This window comes from Primulina tabacum, chromosome 18 (genome assembly GCF_025594145.1).
Source record: "Primulina tabacum isolate GXHZ01 chromosome 18, ASM2559414v2, whole genome shotgun sequence".
Taxonomy (NCBI): domain Eukaryota; kingdom Viridiplantae; phylum Streptophyta; class Magnoliopsida; order Lamiales; family Gesneriaceae; genus Primulina; species Primulina tabacum.
In genome coordinates this window covers 22,623,977-22,644,469 of record NC_134567.1, presented here as the reverse complement: position 1 = coordinate 22,644,469, position 20,493 = coordinate 22,623,977, and the positions used below count along the sequence as shown (strand labels likewise).

Below are 20,493 nucleotides of genomic sequence, written 5' to 3'. Positions count from 1 at the left end.
ATGTATGCTAATAAAGTTCTTATTATAAATTAAAAATGTGAAAATAACAATTTTATACTTAAATAAATTATAAACCAAGATTTATTTTTAAGTGATAATTTTCAAATTTTTTTACTAATCAAGTGGTGTGCTGATGTTGATAAATGTATTTGTTTATTTAAATACTCTTTTAAGTTATATTTAATTTCATCTAAGTACGTTGGTACAAACTTTTTATAGGGTTGTTTTGGAAATAATATCAGACTCTCCTTGCTTAATTTTGTTCGTAAAAATCAAATCAAATCAAATCAAATAACAATTTACATATAATTAATTATTAATTTTTATTTTTTAATTATTCAATAATCTGAACCAATTTTCACTATTCTGACGAAAAATTTATTAATATAATAACAATATTTGTTTTTAAAAAATAAACAATATCATAATTTTCGTGGAAAATGGGATTTTGAATTGAATTTTATAATTACCACAACACTGCCCTTCGTCCTTCTTCTGCTAAGCCTCCGCGTAGGGCCAATTCCAAGGCCGGCAACTACAACTGCAACCGCAACCGCCGCCGCCGCATCCATTGCTTCCGCTCAGATCGGATTCAATCCCTGTACTTCCATTTCTCCATTTACAATCGTGGAATCTCCATGGCAACCCTTTACACTAGCTGCAGCTCTTGTTACAATTCCACAAGCAGAGTTTCTCGTTCGATCAATCCCCGTGCATTGTTTCCCAAATCCTCGTCCCCTTTTCTCATTTCATTGTCGAGAACGAAACCCAATCGTTCTTTGAAGGCGAAAGCATCTCGAAACAAGTCTAACGACACCAGTATTCCCGCTAAGAAGAATGAACTGGCAAAGGAGGAGGAAGAGGAAGTAGAGGAGGAGCTGCCATGGATACAGGATAAGGCTCTGGATTTGGTGGAATTCACTGGCTCCGTCACTCAGGCCATTCCAGGTCCGCGTGTCGGCAGTAGCACCCTTCCATGGATTCTGGCTGTTCCCTTGGCTTATGTCGGCATCACTTTTGTAATTGCCTTTGTAAAGACTGTTCGGAAGTTCAATTCCCCGCGGGAGAAGCGCCGCAAATTGGTCAGTTTTCTTAATGTGTTTTTATGGCCCGAAATAAGTTTATACCCACACAAAAAATACATGTCTGGTGACTGGACGAGTTAAATTTTTTTCAGGTCAATAAAAATGCTTTGCTTTGCAAATCTATAGATGAGCTGTTTGAGAAGGGGATCAATGAAGCAGGCCCATCAGCTTTAGTGGAACTGGCACAAAAGGTGAGTTATACATTAACCTCTGTTTCTCCTTTGATGATAATCTTGGAATAACTCACACAATGGATTCAAAAGTTTTATTAGAGATTCTTTAGCTTCACTCTACCCAGGCATCTTAATAGGTTTGACATTGTAGAGTTTGATCAATGGCATGTCATCTTGCTCCAAGTTTTGTGGAAAAAATGTTATACTGTAAACCATTTTATCGGCGGTATATTACAAAATTTTCTATTAAAAATGCTTCTCAGGTAAACATTCATGATGAAATTGTATGAAATATATAGATTTGAATTGTTGGAAATATTTGTTCTCTTCATGCAGTGCATTCTTTGATTTCTTTCAGAATTATTTGGTACGGCATTTAATATGGTAGCATCTATTTGGGAAAGATGAAGTCATGATTTTATAATTTTGTGAAAAGATTTGGGTGTACAGATTTGATCATCCTTCTATTTAAAAAATTGAGGGGGAAAAATAGAAAAATCGATTATTTATTACTGCACATATGCACACCTTTATTCGTTGGGAGAGGCAGCAGGTAGAGGAATAGGGTTGTTAGAAGATATCACTTCTGAGATGCCGCTAGAGGATTACGAGTGATTCCTGTACCACAATTCGGCAAAGTTTAGTAATCCATCAATTTATACTTTCCATTGGTTCTTGCTAGCAGCAGTTGCGTGGTTCTCACTTTGTTGATTTATAACGAGTGGCGTGCGTTTCCCTTGTGACTCTTTCCTTTTGTTCCTTGTAGATTGATGAATTGTCTTCATGCAGCTTGATCTGACCACGTTGTTGTATTTCCAGACAGGTTTTAACATGGAGGAGATATTGCGCAAATACATTCGGTACGTGTTGAATGAAAAGCCTTTTAATCCAGATCTGATAGCAAATTTGATCCAGCTCAGGGAAAAATCAATGTTGGATGATTCCCAAGTGGCTGGAATTTTGAATGAGATTTCAAAAAGAATCGTGGCAGAAAAAGGTAGCTCAGAAATCTTATCAATTATTTTGGTTGAAAACATCCTCCTATAGTAAAATCAGTTGATTCTTAATATTTCGTATAATTTCATTAATTTTATTCTTAAATGCAAACTATGCAACGTGAAGATGTGAATGCCGCAATTTAATGGTTCGTGTACGCGATCTCACATTTTTTGTGTAAAAGATAAAATTGCCTTAAGCAACTTGAATCACTGGTCAACAACTGAGCTAATTTACTTGTGTAATCGAATAAACAATTGAATCACTGATTGTAAAATAAGAACTAATTTTAAGAAATATATCTAGCGGGTTTACTCACTGAATGGAACGTGCCTGCATTTTTAGGTCCTGTTGTCATGGATATGTCTGGATATTCTGAAAAGGGGTTCAAAAGAAAACTCGCTGTACAAGCTCTTTTTGGAAAGATTTTTTATCTGGCTGAGGTATGGACAGCATTGATTGCAAATGTTATTTTATTTTATTCTTTTGAATATTGAATGATTTGTTGTTTAGAGTTTATGCATTTATTTTGTCAAGTGTTTCCTGATGGTGGTTGAATAAAACAATGTTGTATCTAGGCTTTGGGGAATTTTTCTGTCAACTGAAAATGTCTCCCTACTTGTATTCTGAATCAAAATAATGCATCATTTACATTATATCTCCTCTTGTACCTGTGTTCAAGTGAAAGTATATTTTTTGCATCCATATTTTTACAAATGTTCTTCATGTCTCACTTTATTCTCTCGTGCTCTAATCGTTCTACTGGTCTGTACATTTGACATGAGAATCGCAAACAATCTGCTGCATCAAATTTTCTCTTCTTGATATGTGTTTTCCCATTATGGACAATAGTATTATTTTTAACATGCATAGTGGCTTTGCTTGCATATATAAGTTTCCACATCATTTTTCAACCAAAGAAGTTCCACTTAGTATGCCACAGCCCTTTGCTCAGATTTTGCATTTGACCCAGATAAATTCGGTTAGTTTACAAAGCCATGATTGTTCAATAGTATACATGTATAATTTCGGAGATATGGAGTTGATGTAACTGAATGGGCACGTGTGATATTCTTTGATGCTCATTATTATCATTGCTAGAATTTCAGTTGATCTATGTTATTATTGATGAGCATTGCTTATTTTAACATCAGTATATATTTTGTTATTTGATATATATTATTAAAGACCTCAATTATGTCTGATGGAAGATTCCAATTATATAGTTGATTTATTGTTGAAAAGATCACCTCCCTGGACACTACAAAAAAAAAAAAAAAAAATTGTGACGGTTTTTGCGACGTGTAGATTATTCAACACTAAACCCGTGATCTATTTGGCTTGGTACTGTAGCTTTTAAATTTTTTGTTGTACTGTTCTTTTGACTATTGTCTATTGTCTTCTAAGTCTCGGAATCCTTGCTGAAAGGAAAATGTGTCGCTTCCCTTTTGATGAAGTTTACTGTATATTTGTGTTGTTGTGGGTGAGTTGGCTTCGGTTAGTTTCTTCCTTTGATTTCACAAAACTCAACGCGGACTCAGAAAGCCGTCATCTGAAAACACCCTTTTTATGTTCTGCAGAATATTCGATGAGAAGGTTTCATGTATGAAGTAATGAACTATTTAGTAAACTTCTCTGGTTAACATATTTTAGTATCTTAATGCTTCTCTTGATAAGTTCTTTTCTTGTCATAAACTAGCTACCCGAATTCTGTGCAAAGGATAGCTCCCTCACCGTCAAAGAAATATTTGGAGTAGCAGAGTAAGTTCTATCATTCACAACATCATTGACGATTGATGCTTTATGCGATCTTCACAGGTCACCAGGTGACTCATTTTGTTGTTTAAATCTTTTTCAGTGAGGATGCAGAGAAGCTTAGGTTACACACAGTTTCAGATGTCGGGGATCTGAATTCACTAGAGAAGATGATTGACGACGATTCAGATAAAGAGGATGAGAACAATGAGTCGTCTGAATTGCCTTGATACAACATCTAACGTGATAAAGAGAAATACCCGAGACAAAGTAATGTAGGTGACATCAAGTTTGATTCGGATATGTAGCATATACACCATCTATTAGATCAGTTTTGTACCTCATTTCCTGGGGAATGTTTTGTCTGAGGATTCTTTAATTCGTGTTCATCAACTTTATCTTAAAATCCAAGTTTTTTATATAATTTGGTGTTTATAGTTTGGTCCAAATTTGACTGATGCGAGGTTGATAACTTCGCTAATCGTTTAGTACATTCCATCGCTTCAATTTAAGATTTCCAATTAAAAAAACCATTACATATTGCATGAGTAAAGTGCAATAATTTGCTCGAAAGTTTTTTTTTTCCCAAACAATAAAGTCAGGTGAACTATATAAGCTAAGAAAACATTAGTCTTTTAGTTATCATTAATGTTATAATAATTTAATATTTAATAAATTTGTAGATTGTTTTTCCATTAGAAAAACTTTGGCTTGATTATTTTCTTCGATATAAAATTTATGCATTTAATTTTAAATTTAGTATGCTAATACATTATTATTTTATCTATTATTTAACTCTGAATATTTTTATATGCTAATACATTATTATTTTATCTATTATTTAACTCTGAATATTTTTTTTATGGGCAATATTTAAAATATATTACAAATTAAATACACATTATACAAGCTTTAGAAAATTTGTCGATTATTTAAGTACTTCTTTTGTACTAAAAATATAGAGATTTATTCGTTTTTTTTTTACATATAAATTAAAAAAACAAATCTGCATACGTTTTTCTAAGCTTTTATTTTAGTTAATAGAGATATATGGGTAAAATTAAAAAAAAAAATACAACTAAACTTAGAAAATGAAATAAATAATTAAGGAGTATTATTCATGTCTTGAAATGAATTATAACGATACCCAGTTCGAAGAGTACGGGCGACGGAGATTCCAACGGCTGGAACCCACATCGCTCCCTCGACTCTTCCGCCATAAATCTTGTTTCAGCTTGCATTTCAGCTCGATTTCGTATCATTTGAGCGAAACCCACTCCCAAAAATGACGCACCAATGTATCTTCAAGACCCCTTCATCTCCCCTGTTCACGTTCAAAACTGCGCATCATCATTCAACGAAACCAAAATCGGATAATTCTACGATTCGGTGCGAATCCCAGGTCGAACCAAGGCCTAAATCGATGACCCTTCACACGGGAAGAGACCCGAATGTGAAGAAGCCCGAATGGCTAAGGCAGAAGGCGCCGCAGGGGGAGAAGTACGAGGAGGTGAAGGAATCTCTATCAAGGCTCAAATTAAACACCGTCTGTGAGGAAGCTCAGTGTCCCAATATCGGGGAATGCTGGAATGGTGGCGGCGATGGCGTTGCCACCGCTACGATTATGTTGCTAGGTGACACTTGTACTCGCGGGTGCCGGTTTTGTGCTGTGAAGACTAGTAGGAACCCTGCCCCGCCTGATCCAATGGAGCCTTACAACACTGCGGAGGCTATTGCCAGCTGGGGGTAGAATTTGCCATTTCCTTTGTAGTTCTTTTATTTACCTTGCTTTTTGAAATTAATTTATTGCACACGGTTCATTTATATGATTTGGGGATTGCTTTAAATTTGGTAGCTGATTATGTAAGTTAATGTTGAACACACTACAAGATGAGCTCCATGATAATCAAGAAATTATGTGCATTGCTGCGATATAAGCTTATTTACTTACGATTGGTGGTGTTTTATGGTCATGTCCTGAGAGAAAGGGGAGCTTTTAGGTTGCTGTGGCGAGAGCAAAAGATTTCATGTCGGCTGAAAAATCTAACCGATGACAGCTAAAGCAAAATTGAATCATAACACAATCAAGAGTATTCTGATTAAGTCTAATAATCTTTTGATGTGACATTTTTCTGTGACTTTCTTTGTCTGCTGGTCTCTCTTCAGAGCAGAATCAATAGAATATATCACATGCAAAAACGTTAGAATAATCAGTTATGAAAGCAGTGACTTAGATCTCATTACTGTCTAAGAGGAGAACTAATGGCAGTGTATGTTCGGCTGTTTATTTTTGTTTACATTTTGCAGTGTGGATTATATTGTCCTGACCAGTGTTGACCGTGATGATATACCAGATGGTGGCAGCGGTCACTTTGCTGAAACAGTCAAAGCCATGAAGGTTATTTATTAATCTTGAAACTTATTTTCTTCACTGTCTAGACTGAGATACACCGCATACTTTTCAGATGTATGTGTGCTTAAATGTGTCTTTGACTTCTTGAAAAGCTTTGGATTATTATTGTCTAAAGGTCAAGCATGGACACAGTTATGTCTGTGCCACGATGACGGCAGTTACCTCATTTAACTTATTATAAACTTCTGTTGGCAGAGGCTGAAACCTGATATCATGGTCGAGTGTTTAACTTCAGATTTCCGAGGTGACTTAAAGGCTGTCTCCATTCTGGTTCACTCGGGCTTAGATGTTTTTGCTCACAATGTTGAAACTGTAAAACGACTGCAGCGTATTGTTAGAGATCCTAGGGCTGGGTAAGTTGTTGAGTGATGTGACTGCTGTTCATTTCAACGGTTTCAATGATTTTAAGCCTGTGCTGTTTAGTCACTCAGGGAAGTGTACTAGAATATCTAAAATGACTTTTACTTGTTAAGGTATCAACTAAATCTCTTGCCTATGAAATTTTATGGTTTAGTGCTTGTGCTGACCGGAAATCTTCCATATTTAAACAACATCTCTTCTTTCTATTAACTTTTTAGTTGGAAAACTTTGATGGTTGTTTTTCAGAAGTCATTGAGGGGCTGAGAACAGTTTGCATGATGCGGACATTCAAAAGTATTAAACTTAGTAAAAATGTCATGCATGAATTACCTCTGATATTAACTGGACATGCAAACTATATCACAAGTTCGATAAAATAAAAATTTGTCGCTCTATTAAACACAAGAAGCATATGCCACCAGCTACTTTATTGTCATGCCACTCTTAGGAAACCTGCTGATTTTCATGTAATTATCTGAATTTTCGGTATTTAGGTCCCTTTTTGTTTTTAAAAAACCCGGTACGCAGGAGAGAGGAGTCAAAGTTGACCTTCATGCTCTTCTTGAATGCTGTTTGGTTCCTTGATACAGGTATGAGCAAAGTTTGTCTGTTCTGAAGCATGCGAAGACAAGCAAGAAAGGGATGATAACAAAATCATCAATCATGTTGGGACTTGGCGAAACTGATGATGAGCTGAAGGAAACCATGGCTGATTTAAGGACCATAGATGTTGACATTTTGACTCTAGGACAGTATTTACAGGTGAGTTTTACGAATTGTGCTTTTATGACAATGAGCTTTTGGAAATTAATTATCGTGCCCAAATTTTTGCAATCATTTCCTAATCCCATCCGACAATATCAACCTTTTCATTTTAGAATTTTACGATATCGTCATTTTCATTTGGCCTTGCAACTGTATTCTCTGATGAAGAATCTGATCCCTAAAGGAGGCAAAACCAATATTTTTCTTGTTCTTCTATGATGGGTTTTACCTCAGATTTAGTCAGTTATTTTCTTTTATGAAGAAAGTAAAAGTTTCTAATAATCTGAACCCTACGGGATGTAATAATCTTAGTTGACTTGTTTCCATCTATTACATGCAGCCAACTCCTTTGCATCTTACTGTAAAAGAGTACGTTACCCCTGAAAAATTTGCTGTCTGGAAGGAATATGGCGAGTCCATTGGTTTCCGCTACGTAGCCAGTGGACCCTTGGTGAAATTCTCTTCCTAACTACTTTCCAAGTTTCTTAAATATGTGGAAGTCGTGTACTCCACAGAATTCGGGACTGTAATTTTTTGTTTGGATTCATTCGGCTCTGTTTTCAGGTCCGATCTTCGTACAGAGCTGGCGAACTGTTTGTCAAGACTATGGTGAAAGAGATGGCAAGTAACACGTCTTGACGTTCATGAGAAAATGCATGGTACAAGAAATTTCATTGCTATGGTCATCCGATGCGACAGTGACTTTCTCCACAGGAGTTCCATTTATCAAATACGAATTTAAACTCTATAATCCATTCTAAAATCTCGTATATTCAAGAGAAAGGGGTTCGTTTTTTGGGACAAAGAGATACCTATATATATTAATTTATTGATTGATAAAATTAGTTGTTACACTTTTAGACATGAAATTTAACCTTGTATCAAGATGTTACGTATCTTTCCTTTTGTTAGTTGGGTCAATTTAGTCAGAAAGTCAGGTAATTGTGAAGGGATCTTACAGTTAAAAGAAATACGGAAGGGCAAAAAATTTGTAATTAACAAGGAAAAAATGCATAAAATTTGAGGGGGTCGTAATGTCATTATATTTTCATGTCCTGTGATCTTATGCATATGCTCGTGGCCCAAGTATCCGAGTCTCACAAGTCACAACAATAACTTGTACGTGTTGGTGAGTAAATAACCAAATCTGAACGAAAGTATTCGTAATAGAAGGGCAAAAAAGCTGTTCATTGGGGAGGAAGGAGCTGGTTTGTCTAGATGAAATTCCAACGACTAAAGCAACTTTTCGACATTTCTAATCGAGGGTAACTACTTGTCCAATTTCACCATTTATGGCACAGGGGAGTGTGTGTTCAACACTACATCAGATTCTGCAGAAAGTTCAAGTTCTCAACAAAGGGATAAACATGAATTATGACTCAATAACTTTAACTCCCTCTATATTGCATGATCCCAATAGTTAAGATCCTCGACGGACTGAAGCGAAGCGGATTTTGGAAACAACTAAATTTGACAGTTTCGAATTATGAACTCAGTCAATCTATCTCTTCCCCTTCCAATGCCAAATTCGATTCACCATCCAATACAAGAAATATCAAGACAGTCTCCGAACTTATAATATAATTGAAAGTGGTTTTTATCAATTAATCGAAAATTTTATCTCTCACCCAAAATCAATTGAACAAAACAAGAAACACAAACCACACATAAGGAGGTATATCAAACATGTAAACAGATTAAGAATCACTAATATGCATCAACAATTGCCAGCAATCTAAATTCTAAAATGCTAGAGAAGGGATGCATATTTGGGTTAAACCATCATCAAGATCTTAGCTTTAGATAGAGTCCTGTCGAGATTCCAAGTGATGATATGGAACTTCTAGCCAAAATGGATTACCGTTCCACCCTCGATAATCTTTTCAACGATAATGAACTCATCCCTTCTCCTTTCTGCCAGATTCTTGAAGCAATCCACCTCTCTTGCTCTTATTCCCAACAACTAAACCTACCTTATCATCGTCTGTCACCAACGCAGGCTGATACTCGTAAATAGGCAGCGCCACGGAGTCGGAAAACTTCAAATGAAAGCATTTGATCCCACCCCATTTCTTTGGAACAATCTCTATCAAACCATCAACAGCCTGAAACACATTTTCGACAATATCATCTCTCTCCATAACACCCCATCTCCCAACTCTAACAGCACTGCAAGTCCCACCACTCAAACATAGTAAACTAGAGGCAAATGCCTTCTCCATCTCCTCCTTCCAATCACCATTAACTCTCAAGTCTACTGGTACAGGAATCTTCTTCTTTTTATTGTAAAATACCCTTCCTAACACCTTGGGAAGTAAAGGGATGACACCCTTTACCGCGAAAAACACATCGAATGAATCGTAAAGCTTTTTCTTGGAATCAAAAGATTTATAATCAGACTTGAGCTTCGATAGCTTGATAACCTGTGATATGGGTATGCCTTGAGATTCCAAAATCTTGTGGGCACCTTCGGAAGTGATTCTTTTCCCGTCGATAATGAGGCAGGTGTTCGATAAGGAAGATCCATCGTGCGAGAAAAGAGAGTGGCGAAGACGGATTCTATGAGGTGCGAGAGTTAGGTTTTCGGGTAGGACTTTTCTCAGGGTCATGGAGAGGTACATAAAATCATCGGTTTCTCCTTCCTCGTTTTCGGAATTCTGCTGCGATTTTAGTTGCAGATTCTTCCACTTCAGAAGGGCTTTCACTGCCTTTAGAACAGTTTCTTCTTCGATTAACTTCGTAGCAGCAGCAGCCGCCATCGCCGGAGAGCTGAGCGAGGTTGTGGAGAGACGCTGCGTCTGGTGGTAGGCTTAAAATGGGCCCAGAACAATGAGGTTTAAATAAAATCAATTTCGGCCCAAACACAGATGACAGGCACTTGGGTCCTCCAGGTCGAAGGCCCATCTACAGCCCATATATACATACATATATATATATATATATATATATATATATATTCTTTTTATAGACAAAATATATGTCCTTTTTCTCACTCAATTTTTACAGACATAATGAAATATATTATTTATATTACAAATATAAATGTTATAAAAATATTGAAATATTAGTATTCTCACTCAATTTTTATTTTTGGATTTATTTACCTTTTTCCTCATTTATGTTGGTTTTCTGTATCAAATTTTGTTTATTATTATTATTATTATTATTATTATTATTATTATTACTATCGAGTAAAATTAAATCAACTTATTGGAATGTTGGTGAAGTTTTTTTTTATTTCAAAATATCATTTAATCATCAAACTTTATATGTTATGTTTCTCTTTTCATCCTATTTTTTCTCGGATTATTTTAATTTCAAATATTGATAATTTTTATTTTTAAATTTAAAAATATTTGCTTCTTTCTACATTTTTTTTATACGGACCACTCTCATATATCGTATGTGCTAGCCTACAACTCACTGGTTATTATAATATATGAACTTGTTAGGATACCCCAAAAAATCTCATGAGTCCAACTCACGGATCAAATTTATTAGACGTATTTCCGACCCGACATATGCAAAATATTATTATTATTATTACAAATACTATTTTACTACATATATGAATCGGATTGATCCATCTCATGTGAAACTTATTTTTTGGATTAACGTTTTTGGTTTGACATGTGACATCAATTTTGTTTTCCAATTTTCTGTGCATTATGTTTGATAAAGATGTTTAAATTTCAATATGTGTGTATATAAATAATTTGACAATATCTCATCGATTTTTTCCCACTTTGTTTTTGCTAACTACTAAAAATAAGATAAATAAATTTTATTACATTTACATAATATTATATATATAAACCATTATTAATTCAAATATTTGAGACAATCTTTATATTTTATAAAATATCAAACTAATTGACTTATTTTGAAAAAAAAACATTATTCATAAATAACTTGATATATGTTATATTATCATAGTCGTGATACTAGCTGTGACAAAATATTTAAGGAAGAGTAGTCGTTATTTTATATATTTTTACCATTATATAATATTTGATCGCTTTAGACTAACCGTGTTGGTATGTGAAATTAAAGTTTATTGAGTAGATATCTTGTGAGATGATCTCATAAATCTTTTTCTGTGAGACGGGTCAACTCTACCGATATTCACAATAAAAAACAATACTCTTAGCATAAAAAATAATATTTTTTCATGGATGACCAAAATAAGAAATCTGTATTACAAAATATGACCCGTAAAACCGTCTCACACAAGTTTTTGCTAAGTTTATTTCAAATCTCATGTATAATTTGTTATATAACTTTAATGGTGTGAGAGTTTATTAGAAAATCTTCGTACTTTACTCCAACATCTTACCGTTTTTTTTCTAAATTATCTCCATTTATTTCAAAGTTCACATGTTTATTTTTTTAAAAAAATTAAATTTATTTCAAAAAAATAATGAAATTATGTGAGCAAGTGAAAACTTTGTGTGATTGTTACCAGTAAGATTAAAAATTAGATGCATGTTTAGTACTAAAAAGATCATTGTCTTATCTTATATTAGTCAAATATTTGTGCATGTGTGGTAATATATTGCAACTTTGAATTTGGATGGTTTTCTCGATATATTAAATAACTAAATAAAATATTATTATTTATTTGCATGAGGTTAAAATAGGTTTTCCCTCGAATTTCACCAAAGAAAAAAAAAATTAATTGACCGGGATTGCACAAAGATGTACCAATTAATTAAGCTAAATAATACAAATTAGAGATAATTACATTCATATCACCAAAGTTTCGTCATGATTACAAAAAAAAATTCCAACACCAATTAAATATTACATATACATATCTTAAATTTTGTAAAAAAAAATAATAAATCCGATAATTTCTAAAATTACACTTTCCTCCAACTTCTTCCCATTTTTTTTCTTTAAATTCTCTTTATTTTATTTCAAGATTCACATGATTGTTTTTTGTTTTGTTTTTTAAAAAAAAGAAGTTTTACACTTTTAGTAGATTAAAATAAAGCTAAATCGAAAGTGAGTGGATTCTTGTAAGTTTACAATTAACTGGATATTTTTATTATAATTCGAAAACCTAATGGAGTTTTTTGCAAAATTTAAATATGATTATATTTTTCTATACCAATTTGTTGTTTAATAAAATAGTTTGTGTAAGGAAATATTTTTCACTCAAGAATTTATTGTTCAATAATTTTCTTTTATTACATTTATTATTTATTTCCATCTTATCTTATCTTACCATTCAAGCGAGCCACAAATGTTGCTTTTTTCTCGTGTGGTCTGCCAAAATTAATTAATGGTCTCTCTCTACTTTCACTCTTTTCCCCATTTTCAGAGTGAAATATTTAAATGTCATTACTGCTTTTTTAAAACTGCCTTTATTATAGCCACTACCCATGCATGTCTCATGAATTTATACATATATATATATATATATATATATTATAAATTCATTATAATATAAGTCATTTAAATCATGCTCTTTTATTCAATGCCCAAGATATTTAAATAAATCTAAAATAGAGGAAAATTTCATGTGTTCCATTGTTATGTTTGGGTTAGTACTTCAACATACAGTGGTGAGGTTTACAGGTTTTTGTATAACTCGGGACCGGCGCAAGAGGGGGAGCACACTCTCCTAGCTCGCCTTTTTTGAGGATTGAGATATTACCGACTCAACTATTTCACGTGACGGAGCTGTGTGTTGGCGAAAGCTCAAAATAAGTTGGCCAACTCTTCAGTCAAACTAGTTGGCTCATATTTTAAGCGTTGTCAAATTTGAATGAAGGCAAATACAATTTGAATTTGCACGTTCACATGCCAGGGGAGCTCTATAAATAGAGCTCTCCTCCGTCACTTTATAATCATCCCATTCTCAAGCCTCATGTTGAGTTTTCTTATTCCTCCTATTAGTTTTATAATATTTGTGAGGTGTTTGTTCTCATGTATTAAGAGAGTGTGTGTTCTCTTTAGAAACACAGTACGTGAGTTATACACCACAAAATATTATAATGAAATTCTTTTCATCTTGCCCGTGGTTTTTACCCTAATAGTTTTTAGGGGTTTTCCACGTAAATCTCGGTGTCCAGTTTATTCTTTATTTTCATATTTATTTTCTCAATTTGGCGCACGTGGGACCAACAAGTGGTATCAGAGCTTTGGTTTAAAATTTCTTAAAATTCTGAGTATGCTCAGGGGTTGCAGCCTAGACTGATCTTCCACATCAGAAAATATTTTTTGAGATTTTTTATTAAGGCGAGATTATTTTGTCCAGTCTACTGAAATTGTTGTAGACATAATGGTGGGCAGGTACGAGATATAAAAATTCAATAAGCAATTTTATGCTGTGAAAAATAAAGATACAAGCAGTTTTAAGAAAGAAAAATTGTTTGGCGGCTATTGGAGATAGACCGGTGAAAATTACGGATGATGGAAAGTGGAATGAGATGAATGACAATGTTGTTGCCAATTTACAATTGGCTATAACAGACGAAGTATTGTAAATTATCTCTGAGATAAAAACGACAAAAGTTATCTGGGATACTCTGACAAAGATGTACGAGGTCAAGTCGCTACACAACATGATTTTCCTAAAGAGAATGATTTATACTCTTCAGATGACGGAATCCTCATCGATGACCGACCATATCAACACACTAAATACTTTATTTGCCCAACTCACTTCCATGGGGCATAAAATAGGGGAAAATATACGTGTGGAGCTTCTACTTCAAAGTCTACCAGATTCATGTGATCAACTTATCATCAACATAACCAACAATATTCTTATGGGCTTTCTAAGATTCGACGATGTCTTAACTGCGGTTCTCGGAGAAGAAAGTCGACGCAAGAATAAGGAAGATAGGTTGGTAACCTCGAAGTAGGCATAGGCTTTACCGATGATAAGAGGAAGATTCATGGACCGTGACTCCAGTGGGAGCCAAAGACGAGGTAGATCAAAGTCGAGAAGTAAGAAGAAAAAAATTTATTGCTTTAAATGTGGCCGTAAAGGGCACTTCAAGAGAGAGTGTACGAGTATCGACAAGAGTTCTCAAGGAAATGTGGTCAATACTTCAGGCGGTGGTGAAATATTATTCAGCGAAGCGGCAATAGCTGCAGAAGGCAGACACAAATTTTGTGACAGATGGATTATGGATTCAGGAGCGACGTGGCACGTGATGTCTCGGAGAGAATGGTTTGATCATTATGAACCAGTCTCAGAAAGATCTGTATTCATGGGAAATGATCATGCCTTGGAAATCGCTGGGGTCGGTACTATCAAAATTAAAATATTTGATGGCACCATTCGCACCATACAGGAGGTACGACATGTGAAAGGACTGACGAAGAATCTTTTGTCCTTGGGGAAATTGGATGACATCGGGTGCAAAACCCGTATCGATAATGAGATCATGAAAATTGTGAAGGTTGCGCTTGTGGTTATGAAGGCGGAAAAAATTGTTGCAAATCTGTATGTACTTTTGGGAGAAACATATAAAGAGGCGGAACTAGCTGTTGCATCAATTGGTTCAGGAGAAAAATTAACAGTATTATGGCATAGAAAGCTCGGGCATATGTCAGAACGAGGGTTGAAAATTTTTTCAGAACGGAAGCTGCTGCCGGGACTTACAAAAGTTTCATTACCCTTTTGTGAACACTATGTTACCAGTAAACAACACAGATTAAAGTTTGAAACTTCTACTGCCAGGAACAAAAGCATATTGGAGCTGATTTAATCGGATGTTTTGCAAGCACCGGTTGTATCCCTAGGAGGAGCGAGATACTTTCTCTCGTTCATTGATGATTTATCTAGGAGATATTGTGTGTATCCAATCAAGATGAAATCAGACGCTTTCCAGATCTTCAAAGATTTCAAAGTGCGGGTTGAACTTGATTCTGAAAAGAAAATCAAGTGTCTGAGGACTGACAATGGAGGAGAATATGCCAGTGATGAATTTGATGCATATTGTCAACATGAGGCCATCAAAAGACAGTTCACGACGGCTTACACATTTCAACAGAATGGAGTGGCGTAGTGGATGAACAAAACCTTATTGGACAGAACAAGAGCTATGTTGATGATTGCAGGTTTAGAAAAGTCATTTTGGGCGGAAGCAACAAAACCGCTTGTTATATTATCAATCGTTCTCCTTCAGTGGCGATTGATCTGAAGACTCCGATGGAGATGTGGACTGGAAAGCCGACATATTATTCTAATTTGCATACATTTGTAAGTCATGTGTACGTTCTGTACAATGAGCAAGAAAGATCGAAGTTGAATTCAAAATCCAGAAAATGTATCTTCTTGGGTTATGCTGATGGAGTAAAGGGGTTTCGCTTGTAGGATCCTACTGTTCACAAGCTTGTCATCAGCAGGGATGTTATCTTCGAGGAAGATAAAGTAAAGGGAGACAAAGGCACACTAAATTCAGAAACTACTATATTTCAGGTGGAGAATAAGATAGACGAAGGTCAAATTTCTTGTGATGCAGTACCAGAGCACGAAGAACTTGAACATGTTGATTCTGAAGTTTCCAATGTGAGGCAGTCAACTCGAGACAGAAGACCATCATGTTGGCTTTCAGATTATGTCACTGAAAGCAATATTGCATATTGTCTATTATCAGAGGATGGTGAGTCATCGAGTTTCCACGAGGCTACTCAAATCTCGGATGTATCCTTGTGGATGATAGCAATGCAAGAAGAGTTTGAGGCTTTAGACAAGAATAAAACTCGGGATCTTGTTATACTATCACGAGGAAGGAAAGCCATTGGTAACAGATGGTTCTATAAGATCAAACGTGATGGCAATAACCAAGTGAAACGGTATCGTGACTAGATTGGTGATAAAAGAGTATGCTCAGAAAGAACGCATTGAATTCAATGAGATATTTTCTCTTGTGGTTCGGCTTACAACAGTCAGAGTGGTGCTGGCATTGTGTGCGGTGTTTGACCTACATCTAGAACAGCTAGATGTGAAAACATCATTTCTTCATGGAGATCTTGAAGAAGAAATCTATATGCTCCAGCCAGAAGGTTTTGCGGAAAAAGGCAAAGAGAATTTGGTTTTCAGGTTGAACAAATCTCTGTACGGTCTCAAACAGGCGCCGAGGTGTTGGTACAAGAGATTTGATTCCTATATCATGAGCCTTGGATACAACAGACTTAGTGCATACCCTTGTACATATTTCAAGAGGTCTGGTGATGATTATATTATTTTATTGTTGTATGTAGACGACATGTTGGTAGCAAGCCCAACAAAGATCAGGTCCAAGGATTGAAGGCACAGTTGGCTAGGAAATTTGATATGAAGGACTTGATACCAGCAAAAAAGATTCTAGGGATGCAAGTTCACCGAGATAGAAGTAACAGAAAGATTTGGTTTTCCCAGAAAAATTATTTGAAAAAATCTTGCAATGCTTCAACATGCAAGATAGTAAGACCATTTCGACCCCTCCTCCTGTTAACTTCAAGTTATCCTCCGATATGTGTCCTAATAGTGAAGCAGAGAGGATGGAGATGTCTCGAGTACCATATGCATCAGTAGTTGGAAGTTTGATGTTCGCCATGATCTATACAAGACCGGACATTGCTCAAGCAGTGGGAGCAGTTAGTCGGTATATGGCAATCCTAGACAAGAGCATTGTAGCACTGTCAAGAGGATCCTTAGATATAGTAAGGGTACCTCAAATGCTGCATTATGTTATGGAGGATCGGAATTTACACTCATGGGCTATGTCGATTCAGATTATGCAGGTGATCCTGATAAAAGAAAATCTACTACTGATTATGTGTTTATGCTTGCAAGGGGAGTAGTAAGCTGGGTCTCAAAACTGCAAACAGTTGTGGCATTATCTACAACAGAGGCAGAATACATGGCAGCTACTCAAGCTTGCAAGGAGGCAAATATGGATTAAAAAGTTATTGGAGGAGATTGGGCACAAACAAGAGAAGCTTTCTTTATTTTGTTACAGTCAGAGTGCCTTGCACATCGCAAGGAATCCAGCCTTTCATTCCAGGACGAAACACATTGGAGTCCAATTTCACTTTGTACGGGAAGTAGTAGAAGAAGGAAATGTGGATATGCAGAAGATCCATACAAAAGATAACATAGCTGATTTTCCGACCAAGCCAGTGAACACTGATAAGTTTGAGTGGTGTAGATCCTCAAGTGGTCTAGCAAAAATGTAAGCAGCGGGGAATGACAATATTGAAAAGATGAGTGGAGATGTATTTGATTCTCAATCAAATCTCCAAGTGGGAGAAATGTCGGCAAAGTCAAACTAAGTTGGCCAACTCTCCAGTCAAACTAAGTTGGCTCACATTTTAAGCGTTGTCAAATTTGGATGAAGGCAAATACAATTTGAATTTGCACGGTCACATGTCAGGAGAGCTCTCCTCCGTCAGTTGATAATCATCTCATTCTCAAGCCTCCTCTTGAGTTTTCTTATTCCTCATATTAGTTCTATAATATTTGTGAGGTGTTTGTTCTTCTATATTAAGAGAGTGTGTGTTCTCTTTGAAAACACAGTGAGTTAGTTGTACACCGTAAAATATTATAGTGGAATTTTTTTTATCTTGCCCGTGATTTTTACCCTAATAATTTTTAGGGGTTATCCACGTAATCTCGGTCTCCAATTTATTCTTTATTTTCATATTTATTATCTCAAATTACCGCACGTGGGACCAACACTGTGTAGGTTGGGTTTGTCATTTGGTAGTTGAGAAATTGTCAATCTAACCCACTTATTGTTATGTGATAGGGCTAGCCGACCATATTAGCACGTGCTTAACTCATTTTTGATATATCTACTTAGGGCACTACCCCAAAAATCTAAAGGTGAACATTTATCCTCAAGTATAGGTCCATTGAAAAAAATATGGATTTCAATATACTGATAAATCCAAAGAATTATTATAAAAAACCATATGTTATTATTTAAATATTATTACTTATTTGAATAATACATTACTTATAAAAATTAATTAACACCAAAAAATGTTATATACGAAAATGCAATTTAATTCATAAAAAATGTGTAGATGGAGGATAATATGCTTATTTCGTCACGAAACATGACCGATGTATTTAATTAATACATTTTTTATAATTTTATAATTTATTATTTATATCACGTCAATCAATAATTATAACAAAAAATTATATTATTATAAATTATATCTTTTATTTTATTTATATTCATTTATGGTAATCAAACCAAATATATTATAATTTTTATATAATATTTAATATCTTACTCATATGTTGTAATAGTTACGGTAATTTAGAGAAAAATTCATATGTCCGTTATTTTGTTATGATTCAGTCCCCATTAATTTTTTTTTTTTGTGTTTTAATACTTGACAAAAGTCCAGTTTTCTTTTTACTACATGTGTCATGCAATTTTACATTTTTACCATTTTTTAATGAATAAAAAATTGTATGAATCCCTATTATTGTTGGTCATCTTTTTTCTACTCTCCTTCCCGCTTCCCACTCATCTTCTCTTCTGTGCGAGCAACCATTTTTTTCCTTCAATTTCCTACTCGCCAGTATCTATGAAACCCTCTCCCGTTGTCCATCGGCACAATTTACCATATTTCCGCAGGTCTATGTAACTGACTCTTCCTAGAAACCCGTCGCTCAAAATCGTGAATCTGTGTAACCAAGCGTAGAAAATTCCCGCAAAGCAGAGTCCCTACCAGCGCAAACCACACGTCCCAGCATCCATTATCGTCCTGTTGCTGGAAACTTTGCAAAAACCAGAATTTCTGGTTCGAAGTAATTACTGGGTCGAAGCAGCGTATGTGAGGAGGAGAAAATAGGCGCTTCATTTTTGGATTTCCGTGGAACTACCACCCGATAAAACTAATAAAGGACGATTAAAGGGTACACATTTAAATTGTCGTTTATTTGTGATCATTTTTGTAGTTGTAATGGTTTTTGTGTGTAAAAACATTTTCTTTTCTTCAATCTCATTTTGGATACACAAATGGATTTATGACGTATGTTTGTAATAAGATTGTCATTTGCGGAAAGAACCACGAAGCAAAGTTTAGGGCTGCGATTTGCGGAAAGAAGCTTGAATTTAGGGCAGAGAATTTCCTCAGACAAACACCATTTGCATGAATAGTGTTGAACAAAGTAATATGCTTGATTAAATCCAATTTAGGTTTTTTTTTTTGTTAATAAATTTTGGTGCATTATCGTGAAATTGAATTTTAGCCCAGTATTGTAAATTGAATTTTGTTGTTTTGACCGAATACGGACATTAATGTGCATGATCTTGGGAACAAGTTTTGTTTAACAGAACATGTTAGTTTAGAGAATATGTTTGAAATGATAGTTATGTGAGATTAGTTTGGCTTGTCAAAATGAGTTAGTTTTAGTTTATTTTGACGGAATGTTTTTGATTTGGTTTGACAGAATGAGATTGTTATTTGATATTAGTTTCCGCATGTAAGATCATTATCATGTTTCCACTTGATTTCTTTTGTGAAGTATTTTTTGTTTGAATTGACTTACCTTTTATCAAACAATTTTGAAAAGAATTGTTAAATTATTACGATGATTTTGTAGTAAATATTTCTAAAATGAGTACCAAAAGATTTGGACGATATTGTTGAAATATAATGTGAATAGAAAAATTTCTGCTTCAATATTGTTTGAGCACAAAGGTCGATTTGGTTCGGTTGTGATTTTATTTTATGTAATTCATTTATCCCCATTATTTGAGTTGTTATTTGAAGTAAGAAATTGTAGAACTAATTTTTCTTTTGGATGTCCATTTTATTTGACGCGTAAATCGGCAGAAGCAAATTTTAATATTTTAGATATTCCACGATCGATTTGTTGATGGAAGTCGGTTCCGGGAGCACAATATTTTCGTTTCTTGGAAATTGACGCTACGTCAGTGGTCTTTATTTGATGTCAATTCCTAATAGCGCAACTCTG

General features: G+C 34.9%; 3 protein-coding genes across 3 annotated transcripts; 2 read left to right on the top strand and 1 right to left on the bottom strand.

Annotated features, from left to right (window-relative positions):
* The first annotated feature begins 456 nt into the window (after window positions 1-456).
* On the top strand, window positions 457-4,433 carry LOC142532671 (uncharacterized). Its single transcript, XM_075639018.1, has 6 exons — window positions 457-1,082; window positions 1,178-1,276; window positions 2,078-2,255; window positions 2,600-2,697; window positions 3,954-4,015; window positions 4,113-4,433. Exons 1-6 carry the CDS (start codon window positions 639-641, stop codon window positions 4,237-4,239), a joined length of 1,008 nt encoding a protein of 335 aa, XP_075495133.1. The 5' UTR covers window positions 457-638; the 3' UTR covers window positions 4,240-4,433.
* Window positions 4,434-5,135: 702 nt separating this feature from the next.
* LOC142532670 (lipoyl synthase, chloroplastic) lies at window positions 5,136-8,445 on the top strand. The gene is made up of 6 exons (XM_075639017.1): window positions 5,136-5,755; window positions 6,317-6,407; window positions 6,618-6,775; window positions 7,373-7,544; window positions 7,888-7,998; window positions 8,112-8,445. The coding sequence occupies exons 1-6, from the start codon at window positions 5,295-5,297 to the stop codon at window positions 8,184-8,186; spliced, it is 1,068 nt and encodes a 355-aa protein (XP_075495132.1). The 5' UTR covers window positions 5,136-5,294; the 3' UTR covers window positions 8,187-8,445.
* A 685-nt stretch (window positions 8,446-9,130) lies between these two features.
* Window positions 9,131-10,380, bottom strand: LOC142533685 (uncharacterized). Its single transcript, XM_075640533.1, has one exon. The coding sequence runs from the start codon at window positions 10,304-10,306 to the stop codon at window positions 9,446-9,448; it is 861 nt and encodes a 286-aa protein (XP_075496648.1). The 5' UTR covers window positions 10,307-10,380; the 3' UTR covers window positions 9,131-9,445.
* Between the last annotated feature and the right edge of the window lie 10,113 nt (window positions 10,381-20,493).

Bases quoted from the DNA above. Each gene is read 5' to 3' on its own strand.
- LOC142532671 (XM_075639018.1), top strand. From the start codon at position 639: ATGGCAACCCTTTACACTAGCTGCAGCTCTTGTTACAATTCCACAAGC. The intron at 1,083-1,177 runs GTCAGTTTTCTT...AATTTTTTTCAG, and splicing joins GGGAGAAGCGCCGCAAATTG to GTCAATAAAAATGCTTTGCT. The intron at 2,256-2,599 runs GTAGCTCAGAAA...CTGCATTTTTAG, and splicing joins AAGAATCGTGGCAGAAAAAG to GTCCTGTTGTCATGGATATG.
- LOC142532670 (XM_075639017.1), top strand. From the start codon at position 5,295: ATGACGCACCAATGTATCTTCAAGACCCCTTCATCTCCCCTGTTCACG. The intron at 5,756-6,316 runs GTAGAATTTGCC...TACATTTTGCAG, and splicing joins GAGGCTATTGCCAGCTGGGG to TGTGGATTATATTGTCCTGA. The intron at 6,776-7,372 runs GTAAGTTGTTGA...TCCTTGATACAG, and splicing joins GTTAGAGATCCTAGGGCTGG to GTATGAGCAAAGTTTGTCTG.
- LOC142533685 (XM_075640533.1), bottom strand. From the start codon at position 10,306: ATGGCGGCTGCTGCTGCTACGAAGTTAATCGAAGAAGAAACTGTTCTA.